The sequence below is a fragment of the Jaculus jaculus genome, chromosome X (assembly GCF_020740685.1).
Source record: "Jaculus jaculus isolate mJacJac1 chromosome X, mJacJac1.mat.Y.cur, whole genome shotgun sequence".
NCBI classification, from domain to species: domain Eukaryota; kingdom Metazoa; phylum Chordata; class Mammalia; order Rodentia; family Dipodidae; genus Jaculus; species Jaculus jaculus.
In genome coordinates, this window is record NC_059125.1 from 27796136 (window position 1) to 27821875 (window position 25740).

A 25740-nucleotide genomic window follows, 5' to 3' on the forward strand; every position below is an offset into this window, starting at 1 on the left:
GTAACATTATCTCATTTAATTCTTCCAACCAGGCAGTTACCATTATTAAAAAGTATAGGGCTGGAGAGATAGCTTAGCAGTTAAGCGCTTGCCTATGAAGCCTAAGGACCCCGGTTCGAGGCTCGGTTCCCCAGGTCCCACGTTAGCCAGATGCACAAGGGGGCACACGCATCTGGAGTTCGTTTGCAGAGGCTGGAAGCCCTGGTACACCCATTCTCTCTCTCTCCCTCTATCTGTCTTTCTCTCTGTGTCTGTCGCTCTCAAATAAATAAATAAAAATAAAAATTTAAAAAATGGGCTGGGGAAATGGCTTAGTGGTTAAGGTGGTGGCCTGCGAAGCCTAAGGATCCTGGTTCGATTCCCCAGGACCTACGTGAGCCAGATGCACAAAGGGGCACATGCGTCTGGAGTTCGTTTGTAGTGACTAGAGGCCCTGGCGTGCTCATTCTCTCTTTCTCTCTGCCTCTTCATCTGTCTGTCTCTCTCAAAATAAATAAATTTTAAGAAAAAAGATATAATCTGGGGCTGGACAGATAACTTAGCAGTTAAGGCACCTGCCTGCAAAGCCTATGGACCCAGGTCGATTCCCCAGTACCCACATAAGCCAAATTCACTAGGTTCTGCATGTGTCTAGAGTTCATTTGCAGGAGCTGGAGGCCCTGTTGCACAAACACACACACACACACACACACACACACACACACACACACACACACATACGCACGCACGCATATGTATGTATAATCTGAGGCTTAAATCAGTTAAATAGCTCATCATGGAAAGCAGAGCTGAGATGAAGGCCTCCTCAATCCATGAGCTAATCTGGTCAGCTAGGAAGCTGGGCAGGCTGGGTAGAATGGTCAGAGAAGGGTGTCTGAAGCTCCTGGACTAGGCCTGGATTCCAGTTCCCAATCAGTGTAGCTCTATAGTTAACTTCCCCTTGCCTCAAACTCCTCATCAATAAACTATGGAAAATTCTAATCTCTACTTATAGCAATTTAACCTCTTCCTTATGGCTGCTCTCAAACTGAAGCCCTAACTAACAAAAGGCTTTGGTACTTTCCAATCCTTAAACTCAATAGATATTCTTCAAAACAACTGTTTCTTTGTGACAATTGTCCTGATTACTTTATAATATATTGTATTGGAATATATGTATTACAATGTCAAACTGTAGCCCCAAGTATGTACAATTATGCCAATGAAAAATAAAAATACATTTTTAAATTAACATGCCCAAGATCAAGCTGTTCATCATTCCTTATCCCTGCCGTAAACTTCACTGTCATCTTCCAGATCTCTTCACTTTGGTGCACAAGTCAGAGAGAGGAGCTGACCTTGATACTCTGCTTACCATAAACCTCCCATCTAGTTCATCAACAAGGTTTACTGGTTTTCTCTTAAATCTCTCTCATGCTTATCTTCTTCTCCCTCCAAACTACTATCATACCAGCCAAGGACCATCATGCCTTGCCTACAATATCCTAATCAAGCCTATTAAATTTTCCCTCATCCGCTCTTACTCTCCACCTGAGCCATATGTCTACCCACCACAGGACCTCTACATATGCTCTATCTCATCCTGGAATGCTTGCTTTGTAAATTCTTTACCTAGTTCACTCCAGCACATACTGAAGATCTCAACTCCAGATTCATGTGCAAGAACCCTCTGATTTTTCAGTCCAGGTCAAGGGCCTTTGCTATCAGTGTTTATGTTCCTTTTCTTTGTGTTTTCTTCAGCATGGCATAAACGGTCGTTTGACTAGTTGCTAATGGCTCTCCTATACCACAATGAAACATTCATAAGGATAATGGGTTAAAGGCTACCCTATGTTAAGGTGTTTTGTACCTGCAGCCTTCTATGCACTACTCATTATAATCTTCCAACCACTGAAAAGTGAAAGTTCAGAAACAGAATGACATTCTCAAAGCAACATGCTTATATTCAAATAAGTAGACAAGTATGACACTGTTGGTGTCTACTCCTGGGCTTCCTCTACTACATTTCTGTGAGGGTTTTGTGCCTACAAGAGAGCTTTTCTCTTGTTTGCTAGTATCATGAGACGGATCTTCCAAGCTCTTGTCTAGTTTTATTGGAATCATTACTTAGGCTTTCATTTCATGCTGTGAGTCATAAGCAAAGTCAGTTGTACCCCCCATGGTAAAAATTCAGCAAGTATTAGTTGAAGAATTTCTGGCTATGAGGCAAGAATGAGCAACTGAATCAAGTATATTCATCCACTCTAAGTCAACTTTCCAAAAACAAGACAATTTTTTTTTCCGCCCTATCGGAACATCAATAATGAAGAAATAAAGATTTTTTCCCTGTGATGAAACTATCAGCTGTCTACATAAATAGAACATGCACCCTACCCTGCTGTCCATGCTCACAAATACATGTGGCTTCAAGAACAACACACATTATTAATAGCCTATGAGCTTATTCCTTTCCCCAACTCCACCCCCCAAATATAACACTCCTCCAAGAGAAAGACACCACCCTCCTACACAAGCCTGAAAATGTATTCTAGGGCTACATCAAAGGGACAAAAGGTTCCTGGAATAAGTAGGGCCAAAAAAAAAAATCTCACTAACCTCAAAACAACAAATCTTTGTTAAGTTAAAAAAAAATCAAAGCCAATTAAAAACATGTAATAGGTGTGTGGCGGCACATGCCTTTAGTCCCAGCACTTAGGAAGCTGAGGTAGGAAAATAGCTGTGAGTTCAAGGCCAGCCTAGGGCTATAGAGAGAGTTCCAGGTCAGCATTGACTAGAGTGAGACCCTGCCTTGAACAGTACAAAAACTAAAAAATATGTAATAGAAAATTAAACTCCAATATATAAATCTAGTAATGGGGCTGGAAGAGATGGCTTAGCAGTTAAGGCACATGCCTACAAAGCTTCAGGACCCCAGCTCAATTCTCCAGGTCTCACATAAGCCAGATGCACATGGTGGCATATGCATCTGAAGTTCATGTGCAGTGGCTGGAGGCCCTAGCGTGCCCATTCTCAGTCTCTTTCCCTCTCTGTCTCTAATAAATAAATAAATAAAAATATTTTTTAAAAAACAAGTAATGAAAAAAATTTTAAAGACGGCAAATAAGCCACTTTGCTTTTGTTTTAAAACTGTGAGTAGGGACTCACTTTTCTATTATATTGTACTTCACATTACTTTTACAAAAGGGGGTTACTTTCAAAGTGTTTTTTTTTCGATTACGAGACTCTAATACATTCAAGTTTAAAAGGAATACAAGCTGATTCAGCCACAAAAGGTAATAAAAAAGAAACAAGGACAGCTGTACAATTCAATGCTAGCACTAAATTGCAAAGTAGATACAAGATCTCTAAAACAATGACTACAGGGCCCAGGAATCTCTGGCTTAAAATCAAACAGCTTCTTCACACATACAAACATACATAAAACTATTTTCCGTGCCTTCCAAAACTCCCACAACTTACCAAACTCAGCTCACTGTAATATAACATAGTATTTATGATCTAGTAAAATGACACAGACTCACACTATCCACTGCAATAATGAAACACAAATAGAAGACACTATTTTTTCCATTAGTCTCTTCTCAATTAACCAGCCATGAGCCATAAGTACAATAAGCTCATTTTGTTTTTAAATTTGATGTGGATGTGCCTTTAATGGGTTCAGCTATGCTGTTGTGAAAAAATATGTTCAAGCCATCAGACAACACAGACTGCCAAAATAAGGTTCTTCCAATTAGCATTAAACATACCCAGCATTGGCTAAAGTAAGGGGAGAATGCAGTGATATCACACACACTGCAGATGCAAACGCTCTGGCATCTGATTCATTTGGGGGTGGGCCAGGGGAACCTTGCAAGGTTACTGAGTGCTGCCATGTCATCCATAAGTCTATTATATGGGCAGACACAGAAACAAAACCTCATGAAGAAGAAAATGTCAGTAGTTTGGATTTTTTAGACATCTTTTTACTTTAATCCATTGCCTACAATCTGTGAAAAGAAGAAAGAAATGAAATTGGGAAGAAAAAAATGTAAAGTTATGGTATTTCCCCCTTAAATGTAGTATTAGTCAGGAAACAACCTATACAGACTGAATATAGAAAGAAACAATTAAACCAATACTAGTTTCTATACTTCAGGTGAACAGTGGCTAATAACTTCACACTTTTTTTTTTGTCTCTTCACAAGGAGGGAATGGCATTTTTGAAGTCATTACTGCTCTGTTATCCTGGTTCGTTGCCAAAGCAAGGAGCTTTAGAACACCTGTCAAACAACACACAGCTTGTAGAAAAGAAGCATATACCAAAATAGGCTCCCATAAATTTTTTACATATGTAGAAAGTGGAATGAATCTAGGTTAGCAGAAAAAAAAAATCACTCTTTCTGATGAGGGTTAGGGAAAAAAGATATTTCCAAGGACTTGATCTATGATGATTTGAATCAATGTAATAAATCTTAATTTCAGAGCTCAGTGGCAATGAAACAAGGTCAGTCTGATAGTTGTTATTTATCTTCTCCTTATCCACATTCCCAGTGGTTTGAGTAATTCAAAGACTAAAATATCAAAGTAAAAATACTCCATCTATGCCTTCTCAAATAAGAGGTAGTACACATGAATAAAGTACCCGTTTTTCTGGTTTTAAGTATCCTGGCTATCCCTATAAACTCAAAATGGACTTAAAAATAAAGACCCTACCTAAAAAACCTGTACTACCTCCATACCCACCTATCTATACTTGCAGAAACACATAGGTAAGCATGATTCCAATGAAAAACAAGCATCTGCCAGATAAGGCAGAGGGCACAAACACATGTAATCTCCAACTAAATAAATAGAAGTAGAGTCTGGAAAACAGAAATGAAGGCATGAGCTTTTCTTTTGTGTTTTGTTAATGGATGAAACATACTTTAGGACTGGTACTAGTTTATTCTGACCATTATAGAAACTTAAATGGGTAGGTGGAAATGGCACAAATTTAGATTTGAGAATGAACAAAATGCACCATCCTGAATGAAAGAAGCCTCATAGATGATTCTAGAAAACTGCAAAGACCAATCCATAACCCCAAGACCATCTCTTATTGCTGCTGATACATAAGGGTAATCAGAAGGTAGGGAGCACTCCTGTGATAAAGATTTCTCTGAGAAAGATCCTGGCACATGGGCCCATACTTGAGTTTCCCAATACTAACACAGGACAAGTATGTGACAACTATTCAAAAACATCAGTAAATGAAAATAATAATAATAATGATGATAATAATAATAATAACAACAACTAAAGAGAATGTACCTACATGGCTATCTCCTTGATGAAGCTTTTTCTTATACTCACAGACCCCAGTCTATTTCACAGCAGACCTCAGAAATTGAGCTAGTCTTTCTTCCCAACTGACCCTAATATTAACAATCTTATAATCTCCTAAAGTTGTAACTTTCAAATGTCCAAAATTCTAGTAACCTGGAGGTAGCTAGCCTAAACTATTGACAAGGAAAAATAACATTATGCTGAATTTGTCTCAAGTCTAAATTTTTGTCACTTTGAAAGAAATCATGTTTTAAACAAGAGTATTTGAAATAAAGCCTGAATTTTATAATGTAAACTAAACTTCAAAAGTTGTAAGTAACCTATGATCACTGAAAAAGTCTAACTGCTAAGATATATTGCACCTTCATTTTAGCCTTAAAATTCTCATATTCACCACATATTAAAAAAAAAAGCCAGGCATCGTGGTACACGCCTTTAATCCCAGCACTTGTGAGGCAGAGGTAGGAGGATCGCCGTGAGTTCAAGGCCACCCTGAGACTACACAGTGAATTCCAGGTCAGCCTGGACCAGAGTGAGACCCTACCTTGAAAAAAAAAATTAATTAATAAAAAAAAACACATTGGCCAGTTGTGGCAACACATGCCCATAATACCAGTACTAGAGAGGCATAGCTAAGTTCCAGACTAGTATTAGCTACATGGCAAGACTGTCTCAGAAAAAAAAAATCAAAATGACAGTAGGCTAACTAAAGTCAAAAGCAGTCTTAAAGTTGGCTACCACAATTCTGAAGACAAAATGGGAACTCCTCCTCTTCCTACCACCTACACAGTTTCCATGCGTCTGATATGGAGAGAGGAACTCTTCACTCTACTATATGTTAGGTGGCAAAAGCATGTATTTATAGGCTATGGATTCCCCTCAAAACTATATAGGAAGAAGTCAAAAATCAAATATAAGCTGGGCGTGTTGGCACATGCCTTTAATCCCAGCACTCAGGAGGCAGAGGTAGGAGGATCGCCGTGAGTTCAAGGCCACCCTGAGACTACAGAGTGAATTCCAGGTCAGCCTGGGCTAGAGTGAGACCCTACCTTGAAAAACAAAACAAAAAAAATTAATAATAATAATTAATTAATTAAATATAAGAACAAGCAATACTTCATCAGTTTCTCATCATAGTCTCCTCTGAGAAGTTCCTTGCTATTTTGTTCTTTTATTATATTTTATTTTATATACTTATTTATTTTGGTTTCACTCTAACCCAGACTGGCCTGGAATTCACTATGCAATCTCAGAGTGGCCTCAAACTCATGGCAAGCCTCCTACCTCTGCCTCCCAACTGATGGGATTAAAGACGTGTGCTACCACGCCTGGCTTATTTTGTTCTTCTTAATATTCTTATTTATTTAAGAGCAAGAAATACATATAGATCAAGGGGGAGTAGGAGAAAGAAATGTCAGGACTTCATGCCACTGTAAACCAACTCCAGACACATATGACTGGCTTTGCATGGATACTGGGGAATCGAACCTGGGCTGTCGTCAGTCATTGCAAGCACCTTTAACCACTGAGCCAACTCTCCAGCCCCATTTTTTTCTTTTATTTATCTCCCTCCCGTTAAGAATTTCTCAAATGCAAGCCAGTCATTCTCTAAGAAATATACTCATATGAAAAGACAAACAAAATGCTTTGTAAAACTTCAGAATTCAGATACCCCCTTTGATCTACTTGAGTTAAAAGTTGTTCAATCATGATCATTTAAAGGCCAGTAAAACTTCAGTCATTTTTTATGCTCAAAAGACTTATTTTCCTTTCTTACTACATTTAGTGTAATCTTATGTATTTCCACCAACCATGCCTGATATAAGCAACAAGTCATTCTTCTATTAAACAAGATTATCTCTTGGGGCTAGAGAGATGGCTTACCGGTTAAGGCATCTGCCTACAAAGCCAAAGGACCTTGGTTCAATTCCCCAGTGCCCACGTAAGCCAGATGCACAAGGGGCACACGTGTCTGGAGTTTGTTTGCAGTGGCTTGAGGCCCTAGAGCGCCCATTCTCTCTCTTTCTCTCTCTCAAATAAATAAATAAAAAATAAAGGTTTTGTTTTTTTTTAAAAAAGATTATCTCTTGCAACACAGGCTAACAAATATAGGTCTAGTTTGTCTCAATAAATCTTCATTGAAGAAACGGGTAGTGGGTCATAGTTTGCCAATCCCTGGAACAGAGGAATAGTTGAACATATCTGCAAATAAGCAAACAGGAAAACACAATTATATACCTAAGTTATATCACTCCATAAATCACTTTCCAGGGGGACTAAAGATCTAAATAAGAAAAGCTAGATTTGCAATTTTTTTAGAAAAAAAAAGATAGTTGTCATTTGATGAGGGATATACTTAAGAACAAGCCTACATAGCTATAAAGAGGAGAAAATATTTAGTGTTAAAATCAGACACTTCTTTACAACAACAGACACACATAAAGGACAATCTGCTAAAAACTGTTCTTACAAGTTCAGCTTTTAAGTATATAAGAAGAACTAGTAAGAGACCTAAAACAACAAAATAGAGCACATATGTTCACAAGGCAGTTCAAACAAGAAGGAATTAATAAACACAAAAATATGCCCAATTTAACTCAAATTAAGAAAATACAAATTCAAATCATAAGATAACAATTAACATTCATGAGTGACCAAAACTGTTAAATCAGTGTCAGGTATAGTGGCACAAGTCTACTTGGGAGGCTAAGGTAAGAGTATTAAAAGTTTGAGGCCACCCTAGGCCACACTGTAGGTTTGAGCCAGCATTGGCTAAATGGAAAGACTCTTGTCTCCAAAAATATGTAATAATAAGTGTTGACAAAGATGTAGAATACTAAGGATTGTATATTTACAAATATATAATATGTAAAGAAAAACAAAAAATTCAAAGAGGTAAAATTTTATAATATTCTCTAGACTAGCCCCTGATACTTTACCTGAAAGAATTCTATACTGTGGCTTTAGCCAGATATAAATTTAATAGATGTGCTTAGTTTATTATGGTTAAGTGATTAAATAATTGCTATTATCAATCAAACCTCATAAACTGTGAACATGCAATCTCTGCTTCTAGAAATACAATAGAGAAACTCTTACGCAACTGGCATTGTCCATGGTATCACTGTTTGTAATAGCAAAAAGGTAAAACAAATGAACACGTGGAAGTTAAAACTTGTAGGTGAAGAGATGAAGAAGCATGGGGGCGTGTGCACCTATGATCCTAGCACTAGGGAAACACAGGCAGGAGGAACACAAGCTAGAGACCAAACTAAGCTAAGCAACACAGTGAGTGACGCCAGTTTGAGCTACATTGCAAGTTCCTATCTCAAACTCCCCTTGAAAGGGGGTAATCAGAGATGAACAAAAAATCCACTAAGCTATATGTATTCATGACTAAGGAGAAGGCTCAGTGGTTAAGAGCAGGTGCTATACAAGCATGAGAACTTGAGTTTGACCCCCAACACCTTCATGAAAAGATGGGCATGGCTGCACATGCCTGTGATCCCCAATGCTAAGAGGGGCAGGGATGGGAGAATCCCTGGGACCCCCCACTCAGTCTAGAAAACAGATGATAAGCTCTAAATTCAGTGAAAGACTTGGTCACATGGAAAGAAGGCAGAAAAGCAACAGAGGAAGACACTCAATGGTCTTCCTCTGGCCTCTGCATGTGCACACAGGATGAGCACATCTGCACACACACGCATACACATAACACATACATGCCAAAAATATTATATAATAGTTAAAATGAATGAATCCAATATCAAAAATATTAGAATGGGTATATTTAAATTAACTTTTTACAAACTATAAGAGTAAGCATAGCATGACACATAAATGGTAAAAAAGGAAATGCAGGGCTGGAGGAATGGCTTAATGGTTAAGGCATTTGCCTGTAGAGCCAAAGGACCCAGGTTCAATTCCCCAGGACCCATGTTAGCCAGATGCACAAGGGGGCGCACACATCTGGAGTTCGTTTGCAGTGGCTTGGAGGCCCTGGCACACCCATTCTTTCTCTTTCTAAATAAATAAATAAATAAAATATTTTAAAAAATGAAATGCATGTATAAATATATCTATATATTACAAAAAGAAAAACTAACAAGTAAGGACAAAAAAAACTGAAAGTCAATTATCATTGAGGGCAGGGAAGAAGCAGTCTTTAGTTGTCTCTACATCTTACTATTTTACCATCTTTTTTAAAGTCTATTTTTAAGGGGAAAAAAAAACAGAAACATGAAAGTTACCCTTATTTCCAAGTAAAGAAAGATTCGCCACTAATAGCAACAAAGAGGGTTACCGCCTTCTGCCCTAGTACCACTCCCAAGGACAACTCACAAGTACTACTGTTCACCAAAAGAAGCCCAGAAAGCCAAGCCTAGACTGTAGTGTTTACATGCAATAATTTGGACACATTTTCTAAAATATACAAATTTCATTTGTTAACACACTTGGGAGCAACTCATTTCAGCCTACAGGACACCAAAATGAAAATGCATGGGCTCTACACCCAAACACTTGAAAATGCAATCAGAAATCTAGACCAACAATTGTTTTCTCAAGAGCACAGAAGAAACAGAAGACAACATAAAACAACATCAATGTCAGTAAGTACTAATTATTCCAGAAGGACAAATACTACCATGTAACTAAGGACATGCAATGAGTATGCTTATAAATATGTAATAATTTCAAATTCCTCAATATAAAGTAAACAGGGCTTGATGGATGGCTTAATGGTTAAGGTGCCTGCCTGCAAAGCCAACGGACCTAGGTTCGATTCCCCAGGACCCACGTAAACCAGATGCACAAGGTGGCACATGCATCTGGAGTTTATTTGCAGTGGCTGGATGCCCTGGCATGCCCTATCTTTCTCTCCTTCTCTTTCTCTCTTCCCCCCCCTCTGCCACTTTCTCTCTCAAATAAATAAAAATATTTTTTAAAAAGTAAACAAATTCACAGGCAAAATTATGTACCAGAATCACTTCCAATTCTCTTTGGTCAAGTCTTTTGTACTATGACTAAGGAACTCAAGTATTGTGCTTCCATGGACAGAAGCACAATATATCTACTTGGTGGAAGAATTAGTTTGCTATAATCAATTATTATTCTTACCAATAAAACAGCTCAAAATCATTTAAACACTGAATATATCAGACTATTACAAGCTTTGGACCAGTCTTAACCTTTACTTAGTAGTTCCAAGATTAATTCAAGTGTAAAATATACACAAGTTAGATTACTAAATATTCTTCACTATTGTTCACAGAATAAAATCCTTAATTGATTAATGATCTTAGGGTGTCTATCGCCACCTAGTGAACAGTCACTTCAATTACCACACCAGATATTTGACAACTGATAGTTTTCTTCACTCTAAACATATATGCCTACTCAGTGCTATACTTTTATGCCTCTCTTATTAATATAGTGAGAACAAATACAAGTGATATTTTTATAGATTTACTTCTGAGTGAATCTGTAAATGAGAACCAAGTTTCCATACTTCTCTGCAAATACTCCATTATTTTAAATAATACAGAGTGAGGTTCTCTCATAAACTTCCTTAACCATTAACTAATTCCTCTACCACCAAGCAATTAAAAATCATGGATGAATTTAAGTATGAAAGGTCACACCTGTAAGAAGACAATATTGATACCCATTTGACACAACTATTAGCACTTTTATTCTAAACCTGTTTTTAAAAGTACAATCAGTAATTACTCTGAATACTCTAGCAGCCATAATACATTTGATTACAGAAATTATTAGGTCACCAGAGCCAAACCTTCATGAATCCAACAAAACTGAGCATACACAAAATAGACCTAAAAATAAAAAGAAAGGGAGGACTTAAAGGTCTCCCTAGACTATGAGTCCATACTAATATGCAAAATTTCAAGCCTTGCCAGACTGTGCATTAATCCATATCCAAATTCAAGGGATTATAATCTTTTGCAAAGGCATGTTCCCAGGTTTTCTTCTCAATAATTTAAAATTTAATGTGTCATACAAGGAGTTTAAATATAAAAAAACCTGTAATATCATCAGACTACTCTATTATTTTGTTTACTCTATCTTATGAACAAAAGTACCAGTTTAATTAGTTACAAAAGTATTCCAAAATGTCTGTAAAATGATTCTGATTTTATACTCCTCCTACTTCTATAGTTAAGAGAGGCTTCACAAATACATGCCTGTAATTCTAGCACTCAGTAGGCTGAAGCAGGAGGAATGTGAGTTCAAGATCAGCCCAGTCAACAAAGTGAGACTGTCTCAAACAAAAAGATGCTTGAAAAATCACTAAAACTTACTAGTATATACGAAAAGTGCTAGCAAACCCAAAAGGAGATCAGCAAGTACTGATACTTATCACCAATACTTTAACAATTACTTTTATTTTAATAAATAACATCTATAGAAGTCTTTGGATGTTCTAGAATAAGAATTCCAAGGAACAGTTTTATAACTATTATTTCTCACTAACCTCATTTTAAAGACCTATTTTCTATAGTTAATGGAGTTATCATTTTATATAGTAAGGAACAAAGGTGACACAGAAAAGGAGAGAAAAGAAACAAAGGATTTAAATCACATGATTATTTCTAGATTCACGTTAAATTCTGTTTTTGAGTGAGGTGACCAGAGATTTTTTTATAATTTATCAAAGGCCTATTGGTATTATATTTTGCATAACAAATAAAAATAAAAACTGAGTTTAAACTCCCTATTAAAAATCCAGCTAAATGAAAATAATGCTCTTAAAATACAATGGATTAAGGGAGTAGGGGAGATCATTGGACAAATTTGGGGCTTATCATTATCAACAGTGCCTTTTTAAGCTTGTGGATTTCTGAGCCAATGCAGAAAATGTAACAACAGGGATTTCCCAACAGCAAGAGGCACTCTCCAAGGGAGTAAATTGTCAACTATTGCCTCTCGTGACAAACTTAAGAGTAACCTTGATCCAATCTCAATAGTCAACCCATGTATTATCACCCAGTTGGGGCATAGTGAGTGCATTTCCTAATACAAAAATAAGATGGTATTCTATCATAAGCCACTGGATACATATACAGAAATAAAATTTAAATAATTTTGAAGTAAACTTGGCCTAAGAAACTGAAAACATCCTTCTCACATAAATGAATCCCTAAAACATCTACATATTTCTCACATAAAAAATGATCCATGTCTTACAAGGAATATCAAAATTACTCTTCTAGAAATAAGAGGTGGATATAAAGCAGAAGTACTCATGAAAGACATCCTGTGATGGAGAGCCCTAATGCAGTAAAAGACTTAGAATCAGGAAGACACAGCTTCAGTTCAAAATTGTCAGTACTTATCCATTTACCTCACTTAAGCTTTAGCTTCCTTATCTGCAAAATGGGAATGTTAGGATGTTGGGCTGGAGAGATGGCTTAGTGGTTAAGGTGCTTGTCTGAGAAGCCTAGGACCCAGATTTGATTCCCCAGTGCGCACATTAGCCAGATGCACAAGGTGGCACATGCGTCTAGAGTTCATGTGTAGTGGTTAGAGGCCCTGGTGCACCCATTCTCATTCTTTCTCTCTCCCTCTCTCTCCCTCCCCCCCTCTCTCTCTCTCTCTCTCTCTCTGACTTTTTATCTCTCTCATAAATAAATAAGAATATTAGTAATTATGCCAAAAGACTACAGTGATTGTGGAAAAATAATACACCTAACAGCTGCTAGCACGCTACCCCTATTCAAATGCATGCTCTGACCTTCCTCACTGTGCCCTAAGCCAAATCTCTGCAATAAGGGTGCCAAAAGAAGAGTGACTCACAATACCCTCATGATTGTTTCATCACAATTGGATGTGCACATTAGCCACTATCCATGTGTCTACTTAAAAATCCAGTTCCTCAGCTAGTTAGGCTAAACAGATAACAAGTGCTGACTGGTGGTTAAGGGCTGCTATATATTGGATAGTACAGACAGAGAACATTTAAGTTCTATTGGACAAAGCTGGTTTAGATTTGACAAAAGAGTGAAACAAACATTTCCTGAAAGTGCCAAATAGCAAGTATTTTTGGTTTTGCAGGCTTGACTAGCCAACTCTATTATGTCACACAAAAGCAGCCACACATGATACATAAAAGAAGGAGCTTGGTTCTGTTGTAATATTCACTACTCTACAGTATTCTGAGTTCAAACCCCCAAAGCAAGCACTTTGCAGACTACAGCAATCTACTTCCCATTAATACTGAGGTAGTCTTGAATTCACTGACATAAAACAATAGCTTAATATACTTAAGTGAGCTCAATATTTAACATAATTACTTTTAGAAATCAAAAAAACTTTAAAAACCCTTGTGCACAGAGTATTAAAGAAGATGATGCTTATAATGTTCATAAAATGACAGTACCTAACATGCTTGGTAACAGTCCTATTGTTCTAATGTCAATAATTCTCAATCTGTAACTCCAACCCTGATACAACCCTGGAATTCTGGACTCAAACCCAAATGTCTACTTAATATGCCTAGAGATCTAATCATCTCAAAGTGAACATGTACAAGAGAGAACTCTGAATCCTCCTGTCTTTTCTCTGTTACTTCTTCAAAGAAGCCTAACTTGACTAATCTACACCAGGAATCTAAACATTCTCTAGGCCACACATTTGCAGAACATGTACTTCTATCATATTATCTTAGTCATTTTTTTAACTTATCACTTATTCATAGTCTGTTTTCCCAAACTATCATCTCCCCAGCTCTAGGCCTCTATCCTTATCTCCCCTCCCTCACCAATTTGGGTTACATTTCAACTTTGTGACAGCAGGGACCTTTACATCTTGTTCAACACTCTATCCTCACTGCCTAGAACCAAGTCCGACATACAGACGTCAATAAATGTACATGTCTGCATGCACAAACACATAAGACTGACAAATGAGTTTTTATTCTGATGCCTACTTGTTCGTAAAAAAAAAAAAAAAAAAGAGAAGTATTTGAAACTGTAGAAATAAATTTAGGTCTCCTAAACTGTAACATGTATGGTTAAAACATACTCTTATATGGGCTGGGAGATGGCTTAGTGGTTAAGGCATTTGCCTGCAAAGCCAAAGGACCTCAGTTAGATTCCCCAGGACCCACAAGGTAATGGATGCATCTGGAGTTCAGTTGCAGTGGCTGGAGGCCCTGGAGTGTCCATTCTCTTTCCCTCTCCTCACCCTCTCAAATAAATAAATAAAAATAAAATATTTTTTAAAACACTCTTATATTTACAGATATGAATGTTATTGTTCCATTTACCTCCCTTCCTTTGTATGTCACCAAGGCAGCCAGTGGTTTGGCATAAAATCTGCTATAGGAAAATCCCAGACAACCGTACATACTGTTTGCCGTGAGCTTCAAAGCCTTCTGTCGAATGTCATACTGCAGGCAACACAAGCACAAAATACAACAATTCTTGTAAATACTTAGGCATTGTATTTGGTACCTTTCGAGATCCTCAATGAGAAGGAGATCCCCCTCAATATCCTTGGGGAAATGGGAAAAGAATGCTTAATAAACTTAATCTGTTCTCCCAGATCTTTTGATACTCTTACCCTTGAAGCAAGTAAACAGACTCATACCCAGCATTTTACAAGATCTTTCTTAAATATGGCATTTGAAGCTAGGTGTGTGGGGAGGTGGACTTCCATTCAGAGATAGTCTAGTGATTGGCAATTGTTTACCAATTTCCAAATAAAATAAACACAAGCACTTATGCACAGTATCCCTTTTATCCTACTCCTAAATAAACAAACAGTAAAAGCCAAAACTGTCATGTGGACATCTCTTAGTTGAAAGATATACCTGAAGAACAAGGTCTGGATTTAAATCTTGCTGTTTCATTAACTGTTTTACTTGTTTTCTCCGCTCTACCAGTTTCCGGATCTCTCTAGGCAAAATGCCCATTTCTAACTTTGGATCTGGTAACTCGGGAATCTGTTCTTGTTCTTCATCCTGATAGACACATGAAAAAATTCAAACAAGTTAAACTTTGGTAAAATAAATTCATAAAATAATATCTGACAGGTACTTTACCACACACCACCTTAAAAAGAGTGTCTTTATTGTATGAGAAAACCAACAATGCCTGAGCAGTCTGAAAAAGAACTGAGAAGACCACCTGTATGTAGAGGTTCAAGTATGTAATCCCAGCACTCTGGAGGCTGAGGCAGGTGGATTATAATAAGATCTAGGTCAGCCTAGACTGTCTCAAAGAGAGGGGGAGAAAAAGGTGATAAGGAGGGGTAAAGGAAGAGGGAGAGCGAGAACACTGCATAGCTGATGACACTCCCTTCCAACTCACCTTCCAATTTTGTCAGCCTGTCATTTCCACTATCTCCCACCTTTAGTTATTTCCAAATTTTGATTTCATGTAAAAGGTCAGATTTTTACACATGCAGAGCAACAGGTTTGGGAAAATTGTTTTTAAATAAATAAAATGGCAAGCAGCTAAAGTACTATTTTATATAATTTCTACAACCAAAAAAAAAAAGCTAAAGAATTTAAGACTATGGAGAATCATAGTAATTATTCCAAATGTTATAGACTAAAGATGAAGTTATCTACTAAGTCAGCAAGTTTCGTCTAAGATTAGGTAGACATTTAAATAGGACATGACATTTTCAAAAAATCAATACATATATATTCCTTAGCATTTATGGAGTACCTTTATTACAATCACCAGAAGAACAGCAGTATTTTAGAAAAGCAGCAGCAGACTTATATTTATATTTACAGTAGAAAAAAACAGGGAAAGCATTAGACCTTTTTTCTCAAGCCTCTATTAACTCTATTATCAGTTTACAAAGAAAAGCCAAGCACAACTACCCTTTATAAAAGTCCAAAATTAAAAATAAATCTCTTGGCTTAAAGTATGTCAAATTAATGTTATTTGATAGCCTAGCCTTTACAAAGTATCTGATTTTACATAGATCAATAAAAACATTTTTACAATAGTAAAAGGAACCTATTGTTTTCCAATAAAACATACAATGATAGCAACCCTACTAAAGAGACCTTGACACACATCCTAATTGGTTTACAGCAACTAAGAAGTCACATAAAAAGTAAACTGAAATTATTTTAGTTCAGGAAATTTACAATTTACTACTAGCCCTACCACTACCAACAATCTAACACTGTTCTGAAAACCAAATGCAGTACTGCACAAAAAATAAAATCTACAAATTCATATAGGTATAGTATTTCTAAAGATGAATTATTAGGCCCTTCCACTGTATTATATATCCAGAACCCAAAATGAATTACAAACAGACAAGACTAGTGGGCAGTAGTTGTGAAAGCAAGCCAGACAATAATCATCACAGTGCTAGTAGAGCAGCAGGGCAGAGCCCAAAGAATATTAATTAAAGGCATCCAGCAACTTTTAGAATCGTCTACATAACACCTTCTCTGTAAAATGATCCTTTATTCCCATAGCAGCCAGATTTATACTGTGTAAATCCACTCTTGTGACTACATGTGATGGGACCAGGGGTGCTAACTGACCTAGACAATCCTATCAAATACTGTATTCTTGGAATATGGATTTTGAACTGAAAAATGGATCCTATGAACATAGTTGGAACTAAAGGACATGTAAACTCAGGACCTAGAAGACAAAAAGACATCTACCAAGAAGAAAGGAAAGGGAGAGGAGGAGAGAAGGAAGGAGAGAAAAATGAACAAAATATGATGAGTAATTAATCCTGTCCAGCCCAGATCTGAGTTCTTTGTGTGGACAGTGTGTGGATGGGAGTGGCAGTCTACAGTAAGTAGGCCTGACCCATTCCTGGGTTCCTTGTAACTCCAGGGTCTGAGTTCCTTGCACAGACAGTGTGTGGGCCAGACCCATTTCTGGGCTCCTCCAACATCCCTAATCTGAGTTCCTTGCACAGACAGTGAGTGGGCTGGTGCTGCAGTCTAGAGTGAGTAAGACAGACCCCTGTATCTGGGCTCCTCCCACTTCCCCAATGTGGGTTGCCTGGGCTGGTCTGTGTCCTGAAGGGCACAGCACCAAGCAGGCCAGATCTCAGTTCACTTGCTCCTCCTAGTCCCCTGGTCCTGGTAGGTCCCATTGTGCCTTGCTTAGGGAGGCCTGGTCTCTATGTGAGCTGTGGAATCAGACCTTTTGCTCTGGTATCCTGACTGGCCACGAGGTACCAACATCCCTGTTCACCTGAGTCAGAGGGTAAACAGACCAAAGGACAAAAACTTGATTCCTCCAAAAGAAATAAAGAGTATTCCTAAAATGGGTAGACAACGATGCAAAAAAAAGCCAATGAATGTCAGAAAACTGAAAGATCTCCAAAGATGCCCAGTCCCACTACAGAAGCCTCCAAAGGAATCATAGAGAAATCAAAAGAAATTCATTCCCAAAATGAAAATACAACAACCAATGAGGTCCTGATTTTTAAACATTGCTGAACTTGAAGCAAACTATCAAAGAAACAACAATAGTATCAGCGAAATTGATAAGTCTCCTAGAATCATCCAGAACTGTCTCCTACAGCATTCAGCCTTTGACAGCAGGCTTAACTTGATTGAAGAAAATGTCAAAACCCTCCAAAGAGATATGAATAAATTGAAGGCAAGTCAAGAAATGGAAGACCTCAACAACAGGTTAATTAATCTTAATGAAGACTTGATCAAATGGAAGAATGAACTACAGAAAGCATCAAGGAAATAAGAACTCAAACTGAAATCATACCTCAAAAAAAGAGATGGACACAATACAAAATAATACAACAGAAAACAAAAATCAAATCGAAATTATAAAAACCTCTCTAGAACCACTCACCAACAGAGTTACTCATGTGGAAGACAATACAGAAAAAAAAATTGATCGGGAGGCCAAAAACTTTGCTAAGTTCAAAAAATCAGATGAACAGAATATGAGGGAAGTATGGGGCACCCTAAAATGACCAAAGATCCAGATCATGGGTATACCAGGAGGAGAAGAAATCCAGACAAGAGGCATAGATAAAATTATTGAAGAAAAATTTCCTGAGCCGGGCATGGTGGAACACACCTTTAATCCCAGCACTTGCGAGGCAGAGGTAGGAGGATCACCTTGAGTTCAAGGTCATCCTGAGACTACATAGTGAATTCCAGATAAGCCTGAGCTATAGTGAGACCCTACCTCAAAAACAAACAAAAAAAAATTTCTTCCTAAACTTGCAAAAGAGAGGCCCATCCAGATATAAGAAGCCCACAGAATACCAGACAGACAAGACCAAAGAAGAAACTCTCCAAGACACTTCATAATTAAAACTCTTAACAATGAGGGCTGGAGAGATTTCTTAGTGGTTAAGTGCTTGCCTGTGAAGCCTAATGAACCCAGTTTGAGGCTTGATCCCCATGTTAGCCAGATACACAAGGGGGCTCACGCATCTGGAGTTCGTTTGCAGTGGCTGGAGGCCCTGGCTCGCCCATTCTCTCTCTATATATATCTGCTGCCTTCTCTCTCTGTCTGTCATTTTCAAATTAATAATTAAAAATAAACCAAAAAAATTTTTTAGCTGGGCGTGGTGGCGCACGCCTTTAATCCCAGCACTTGAGAGGCAGAGGTAGGAGGATTGCCATAAGTTTGAGGCCACCCTGAGACTCCGTAGTGAATTCCAGGTCAGCCTGGGCTAGAGTGAGACCCTACCTCAAAAAACCAAAAAAAAAAAAAATTAAACTCTTAACAATGAAAACAGAGAGTATGAACAGCAGCAAGAGAGAAGCAATTCACAACATACAAAGGCAATCCCATAAAAATTACATCAGATTTCTCAATGGAAACAATGAAAGCCAATAGGGCATAGAATGGAACACTTCAAAGTCTGAAAAAACATTGGCTTCCAACACAAGCTACTTTACCCAGCAAAAGTATCCCTCATAATAGATGGTGAAAGAAAAACTTTCCATGAAAAAAGTCAACTCTATGATTATATGAACACAAAGCCAAACCTACAGAGAATATTTAGGGGGAATACTCCACACAGAACAGTCAAACAACCAATCTCAAAAGCCAACAAGAAAAAGATCACAATAACCAAAATAAACCAGGCTCAAAACAGTACATAACACAAGAAAGCAACAAACCCCATAAAACACCTCATCATGGCAGGGATTAAGTCAAGCCTCACAGTAATAACCTAAAATACAAATAACTCACCCATAAAAAGACATAGACTACCAGGATGGATCAAAAAACTGTACCCTTCTATCTGCTGTCTTCAAGAAACCACCTCACCACTAAAGATAGAAACCTCCTCAGGGTAAAAGGTTGGAAAATGATATTCCAAGCAAATGGAAATTTAAAAAAAAAAACAACAAGTGAGTGTTACTATATTAGTATCTGATAAAACAGACTTCAAACCAAAAGTAATCAAAAAGGACAAAGGCCACTCCTTACTCATCAAGGAAATGATCCAACATGAGCACATCACAATCATAAATATGTATGTACCAAATGCAGGGGCACCAGAGTTTATAAAATAAAGTCTACGCAACAATAAAACAGAAATAAACACCAACAGCATCATAGTCAGAAACTTCAATACTCCACTATCATCAATAAACAGAACATACAAGCAGAAAATCAACAGGGAAATAATAGAGCTCAACAACATCATACATCAACTAGACCTAACAGATATCTACAGAACTTTCCAACCCAACTCTACAGAATACACATACTTCTCAGCAGCCCATGGAAACTTCTCCAAAATTGACCATTTATTAGGCCACAAAGCATGCTTTATAAAGTCAGAAAAATTGAAGTAACTTCCTGCATCATGTCAGATCACAATGCTTTAAAGCTAGAAATTAACAACAAGAGACACATCAAGAACTCCACCCGCTCCTGGAGACTAAACAACACACTTTTAAACAATGAGTAGGTCATAGAAACTGTAAAATTCCTAGAATGGAATGATAATGAAAATACAACCTACCAAAACATATGGGACTCAATGAAGGCAGTCCTAAGGAGAAAATTCATAGCCCTAAATGTCTTCATTACAAAGACAGAGAGATCCCAAATCAATAGCCTGACTGTCCATCTAAAGGCCCTGAAGAAGAATCCATCCCAAAGAACTCTAAACGGAAAGAAATAATCAAGATTAGAGCAGAAATTAATGAATTTGAAACTAAGAAAACAATTTTTAAAAAATGATGAAGGGCTGGAGAGATGGCTTAGTGGTTAAGGCATTTGCCTGCAAAGCCAAAGGATACCAGTTCAATTCTCTAGGACCCACATTAGCCAGATACATAAGAGGGCACATGCATCTGGTTTGCAGGGGCTGCTGGAGGCCCTGGTGTACCTGTTTTTTTTCTCTCTCTCTCTCTTTCCCTCCCTCCTTCCCCCCCTCTCTCTCTCAAGTCAAGAAATAAATAAAATATATTTTTTAAAAATCTTTGAAACAAAGAGCTGATTCTTCGAAATGATAAACAAAATTGACAAACCCCTGGATCAACCAAAAAGGAGAGAAGTCTCAAATTAACAAAATCATAAATGAAAAAGGAGAGATAACAGACATTAATGAAATTGGAAGAATCATCAGGGCATACTTCCGAAACCTCTATATTCCACAAAATTTAATAATCTGAAAGAAATTGATGAATTCCTAGAAACATACCACCTACCAAAACTAAACTCAGAACAGAATAGTCTCCTAAACAAACTTATCACCACCTCGGTAGATTGAAAAAGTGATCAAAAACCTCCCCAAAAAGAAAAGTCCAAGACCAGATAGATTTGCAGATGAATTCTAACAAACCTACATAGAAGAACTGAAACCAATTTTTCTCAAACTATTCCATATAATTAGAGACCATGAAATCCTCCCTGACTCCTTTTATGAAACTAGCATCACCCTAATATCAAAACCCGACAGATATGCAACAAGGAAAGAAAAGCATAGGCCTATATTCCTAATGAACTCAGATGGAAACATCCTGAACAAAATCCTTACAAATCGAATTCAACAATACATCAAAAGCATTATTCACCTTGACCAAGTAGGCTTCATCCCAGTGATGCAGGGGTGATTTAACATATGGAAATTGGTCAACATAATACACCACATATATAAACTGAACTATAAGAACCACATGATCATCTCAATTGATGCAGAGAAGGCCTTTGACAAAATACAACATCATTTCATGATCAAAACACTGGAAGGAATAGGCTTGGAGGGTTTATATCTCAATATACTAAAGGCTATATGTAAAACTCCTAAAGCCCAAATAATACTTTTTTTTTTTTTTTTTTTTTTTTGGTTTTTTGAGGTAGGGCTTCACTCTAGCCCAGGCTGACCTGGAATTCACTATGGAGTCTCAGGGTGGCCTCAAATTCTGGCAATCCTCCCACCTCTGCCTCCCAAGTGCTGGGATTAAAGGCGTGAGCCACCACGCCCGGCTAAGCCCAAATAACACTTAATGGGGAAAAACTCTAGGAGTTCCCACTGAGATGGGGAACAAGACAGGGGTGCCCACTCTCACCACTGTTCTTCAAAATAGTACTAGAGGTACTAGTCCAAGCAATAAGAGAGGAGAAAGAAATAAAAGACATTCAAATTGGAAAGGAAGAATTCAAGTTAGCTCTATTTGCAGATCACATGATCCTATATATAAATAAGTGACCCAAAAGTCTCCATCTCAAAACTTCTAAAGGTGATAAATTCCTTCAGCAATGTGACAGTATACAAAAATCAATGCACAAAAATCAGTAGCTTTTCTATATGCAAAGGACAAATATACACATAAAGAAATCAGTAAGGCTATCCCATTTTAAATTAAATACCTTGGAATAACACTAACAAATGATGTGAAAGAACTATATAATGAAAACATAAAAACACTCAAAAAAGAAATATAGAAGGGCTTGAGAAGGCAGAAAGACCTCCCATGCTCCTGGATAGGTAGAATATTGTGAAAATGGCAATTCTACCAAAATCAATACACAGATTTAACACATACCATTAAAAATACCACCATCATTCTTCACAGAGATTGAAAAACTCTCAACTTTACATAGAATGGCAGGAGGCCTCAGATATCCAAACATATCCTCAGCAAAAGAAACACCTGTGGTGGTATCACCACACCTAACCTAACACTATATTACAAAGCCATAGTGACAAAAACAGCACGGTACTGGAATAAAAACAGAAACATAGATCAATGGAACAGAATTGAAGAACCAGACTTCAGAGCAAGCAACTGACAAAGATGCCAATAATGTAGACTGGAGAAGAGATATCACCTTTAACAAATGGTGTTGGAAAAATTGGATGATCATATGTAGAAAAATGAAATTAGACCCACTCATTTTGCCATACACAAAAATCAAGTCCAAATGGATTAAAGACCTCAATATAAGACCTGAAACTCTTCAACTACTGGAAGAAAAAATAGTAGACACTCTCTGTTGCAGTCAGGTTCGCATTGCTGGTAGAAATCACCCACCCAAGAGCAGCTCATGGGAAAATGAGGATTTATTTTGGCTTACAGGTTCGAGGGGAAACTCCACAATGGCAGGGAAAATGATGGTATGATCAGACGGTGGACATCACCCTCTGGTCCACATAAGGTGAGTATACAAAACACTGGCATGGGGAAACGGCTTTAACACTCATAATAAGCCCACCCCAACAATACACTGCCTCCAGGAAACATTAATTTCCAATTGCCATCAGCTGGGGAACCTAGCGTCTAGACCACCTAAGTTTATGGGGGATGCCTGAATCAAACCACCATACTCTCCATGATATAGGACTGGGAAAAGACATCCTGAAAAAAAAAAAAAATAGCCCAGGAAATTAAACAAGCACTCAACCAATAGGATCTCATGAAGCTAAAATGCTTTTGCACAGACAAACATACCATAAGCAGAGCCAATAGATTACCTACTGAATGGGAGAAAATCTTTGCCAACTATAACACTGACAGTAACCTACTATCTAGAATCTACAAAGAACTCAAAAAACTAAGCAATTTAAAATAAAATAAAAAAAATCCACTCCAAAAGTCGGGCAGAGAACTAAATAGGAAGTTCTCAAAGGAAGAATTCCAAATGGCTAACACACACTTAAGAAAATGTTCAACATCCCTAACCACTAGAGAAATGCAAATAAAAACAACTTTGAGATTCCACCTTGCCCCAGTAAGGACAACAAGCATTAAAAAATCAAATGAAAACAAATGTTGGTGAGGCTGTGGAGAAATAGGAACACTCATTCACTGTTGGTGGGAATGTAAGCTGATACAACCAGTATGGAAATCAATATGGAGACTCCTAAAAAGGATGAATATAGAGTTACCAACAGACCACATTATTCCCTTAGTGGGCATTTACCCTAAAAGCTCTACATCTCAGTTCATAGACATTTGCTCAACCATATTTATAGCTGCTTAATTCATAATAGCTAAAAACTAGAATCAACCCAGCCCATCATTGGATGAATGGATAACCAAGGTACGGTATATCTACACAATGGAATTATACTCAGCAGTAAGAAAAAAATGACACATTGAAATTTTTAGAAAAATGGTCAAACTTAGATCAGATCATTCTATGGAACTCACACAATCACAGAAAGACAAGTGTCCCATGATTTCACTCATCTGCAGTTCCTTACTTGGATCAGCCCAAGTTGTTGACATAACTGAATAGCATCTTGAGGCTTGGACATGGAGGGAGTAGGGCTTTGGGGAATAGAAAAGGGGTACACAAAAACTGAACCCAAATTGACCTGGTACCATAGAATCCTATATCCTGGAAGCCAGACTAAAAGGTGGAACCCTCAAGAGGACTTTAGAGGGAGCATCTGAATCAAAGGGCCCTGGAGAGAGTGAGACAAAACCTAATCTCATATTTCTTCCATTTCTCTTTCTTCTCTGACTTTTTCTTTTCTTTGCCCTTGGCACAATGTGATCTACATCTACAATGAGCTTTGACCAGCTTAGATCTCCCAAAACAAACAAGACAGACTTCTGTCAGAGCACTTGATTACCCACCAGAGGTTAACAGTAAGACCCTACTGCTGAACACACCAAACGCCATTGGCACAGACCATGGAGAGACGTGATTGGAATCTGGAGGAGAGCCACTTCCCAGATAATTAGCCCATTTAGTGCTGGAAGGTGCTACATGAGCTACTATAGAAAAGTGGCCAGCATCTGTCCAAGCAACTCAAAGTCTAAGCAACTCAGAAGCAAACAACCTGATGTGGTGCTCACACAAGTGCAATAGTGGCACACAGCCATGCTGGGTAGCCAACTGCTCTTGATTTGGCTAACTGATCCCCTCAGTGGAAAGGAACCATATCGGAAACTGGAAAACAATTCAGAACCATGTCCAGATAATGATTCTGCTTTCCACTGTCAAGCTCCCACTAACCTTAGACTATAAGAGGGGCTAAACCCTTTAAATTCTCTTTAAATCAATAATGGTTCTCCCATTTAACCAGTGCTGACTTCATTTTCTGTTGGAGAATCTGCTTCTCTTTTTCAGATGGGAGCTAGAACTGAGGAGATAAACAACCCAGTGTACTCCATCCCAGCCCCAGCTGAAACCACAAAGGAATTGGGGAAATGAGCAAGAATGCTGCTTTCTTAGTGAATCTGATATCACTACAAGGGTGATGGAGAAAGATACTGAGGATACTCAACACCTACCAAACCAGAGATCCAGAGGCTCCTAAGTGCCAATCACTGAAATAGACTTAAAATGCTCCCAACATGGCTCAGGGAATTTTGCAGAAGAGGGGGCAGAAAGACTGTTAGAGCCACAAGTTGGGACATTTTGCACAGAGACATTGTCTCTCCTCTTATCATAATGCATGACCCATAGTACCAATGGGATTTACTATATCCCCATTGAGGAAGGCCTCTTCAGGAAAGGGGTGGGCAGGAGGGAAAGGATGGTACCAATATGTGCTGTTTACATACAAAATTTAAAAAAAAATCCTGTCCAGCACTGAGTGGAATATTATTCAGCAATACAAAGCAATAAAATACTACTGCTTGTTATAACACAAATGAACCTTGATAATAGTATGCTTAGTGAAACAAGCCAAATACAAAATATCACATATCATATGATTTACATGAAATGTCCAGAGCCAATAAATCTATACAGAAGTGAATACCAATGTTTGGCTAGAGTTAGCATAGATGGAAGAATTGAGAGTAATAACAGCTAAATGATTTCTTTGTATGATATTGAAAGTGTCCTAGACCTAAATGCAGTGATGGTTTGCAAACTCCTTGACTACACTAAAAGCCATCAGTATATACTTGAAATAGGTGCATTGTATGGTATGTGAATTACACCTCAATAACAATGTCTCAAGAAAAGACAGAGAACCAGTCTAAGTCTCTTTCTACCCAGCCCTTCTGTCTGATGACTA

General features: G+C 37.8%; 1 protein-coding gene across 1 annotated transcript in view; it reads right to left on the bottom strand.

Moving 5' to 3' along the window:
* Pola1 (DNA polymerase alpha 1, catalytic subunit) overlaps positions 1-25740 on the bottom strand; it is a 357662-nt gene that overhangs the window by 282880 nt on the left and 49042 nt on the right. Inside the window, exons 25-26 of the mRNA XM_045140429.1 lie at positions 15140-15289; positions 14594-14716 (exon numbers count right to left, since the gene is read on the bottom strand). Of these exons, the coding sequence (XP_044996364.1) occupies positions 14594-14716; positions 15140-15289 (273 nt within the window). The remainder of the gene's footprint in view (positions 1-14593; positions 14717-15139; positions 15290-25740) is intronic.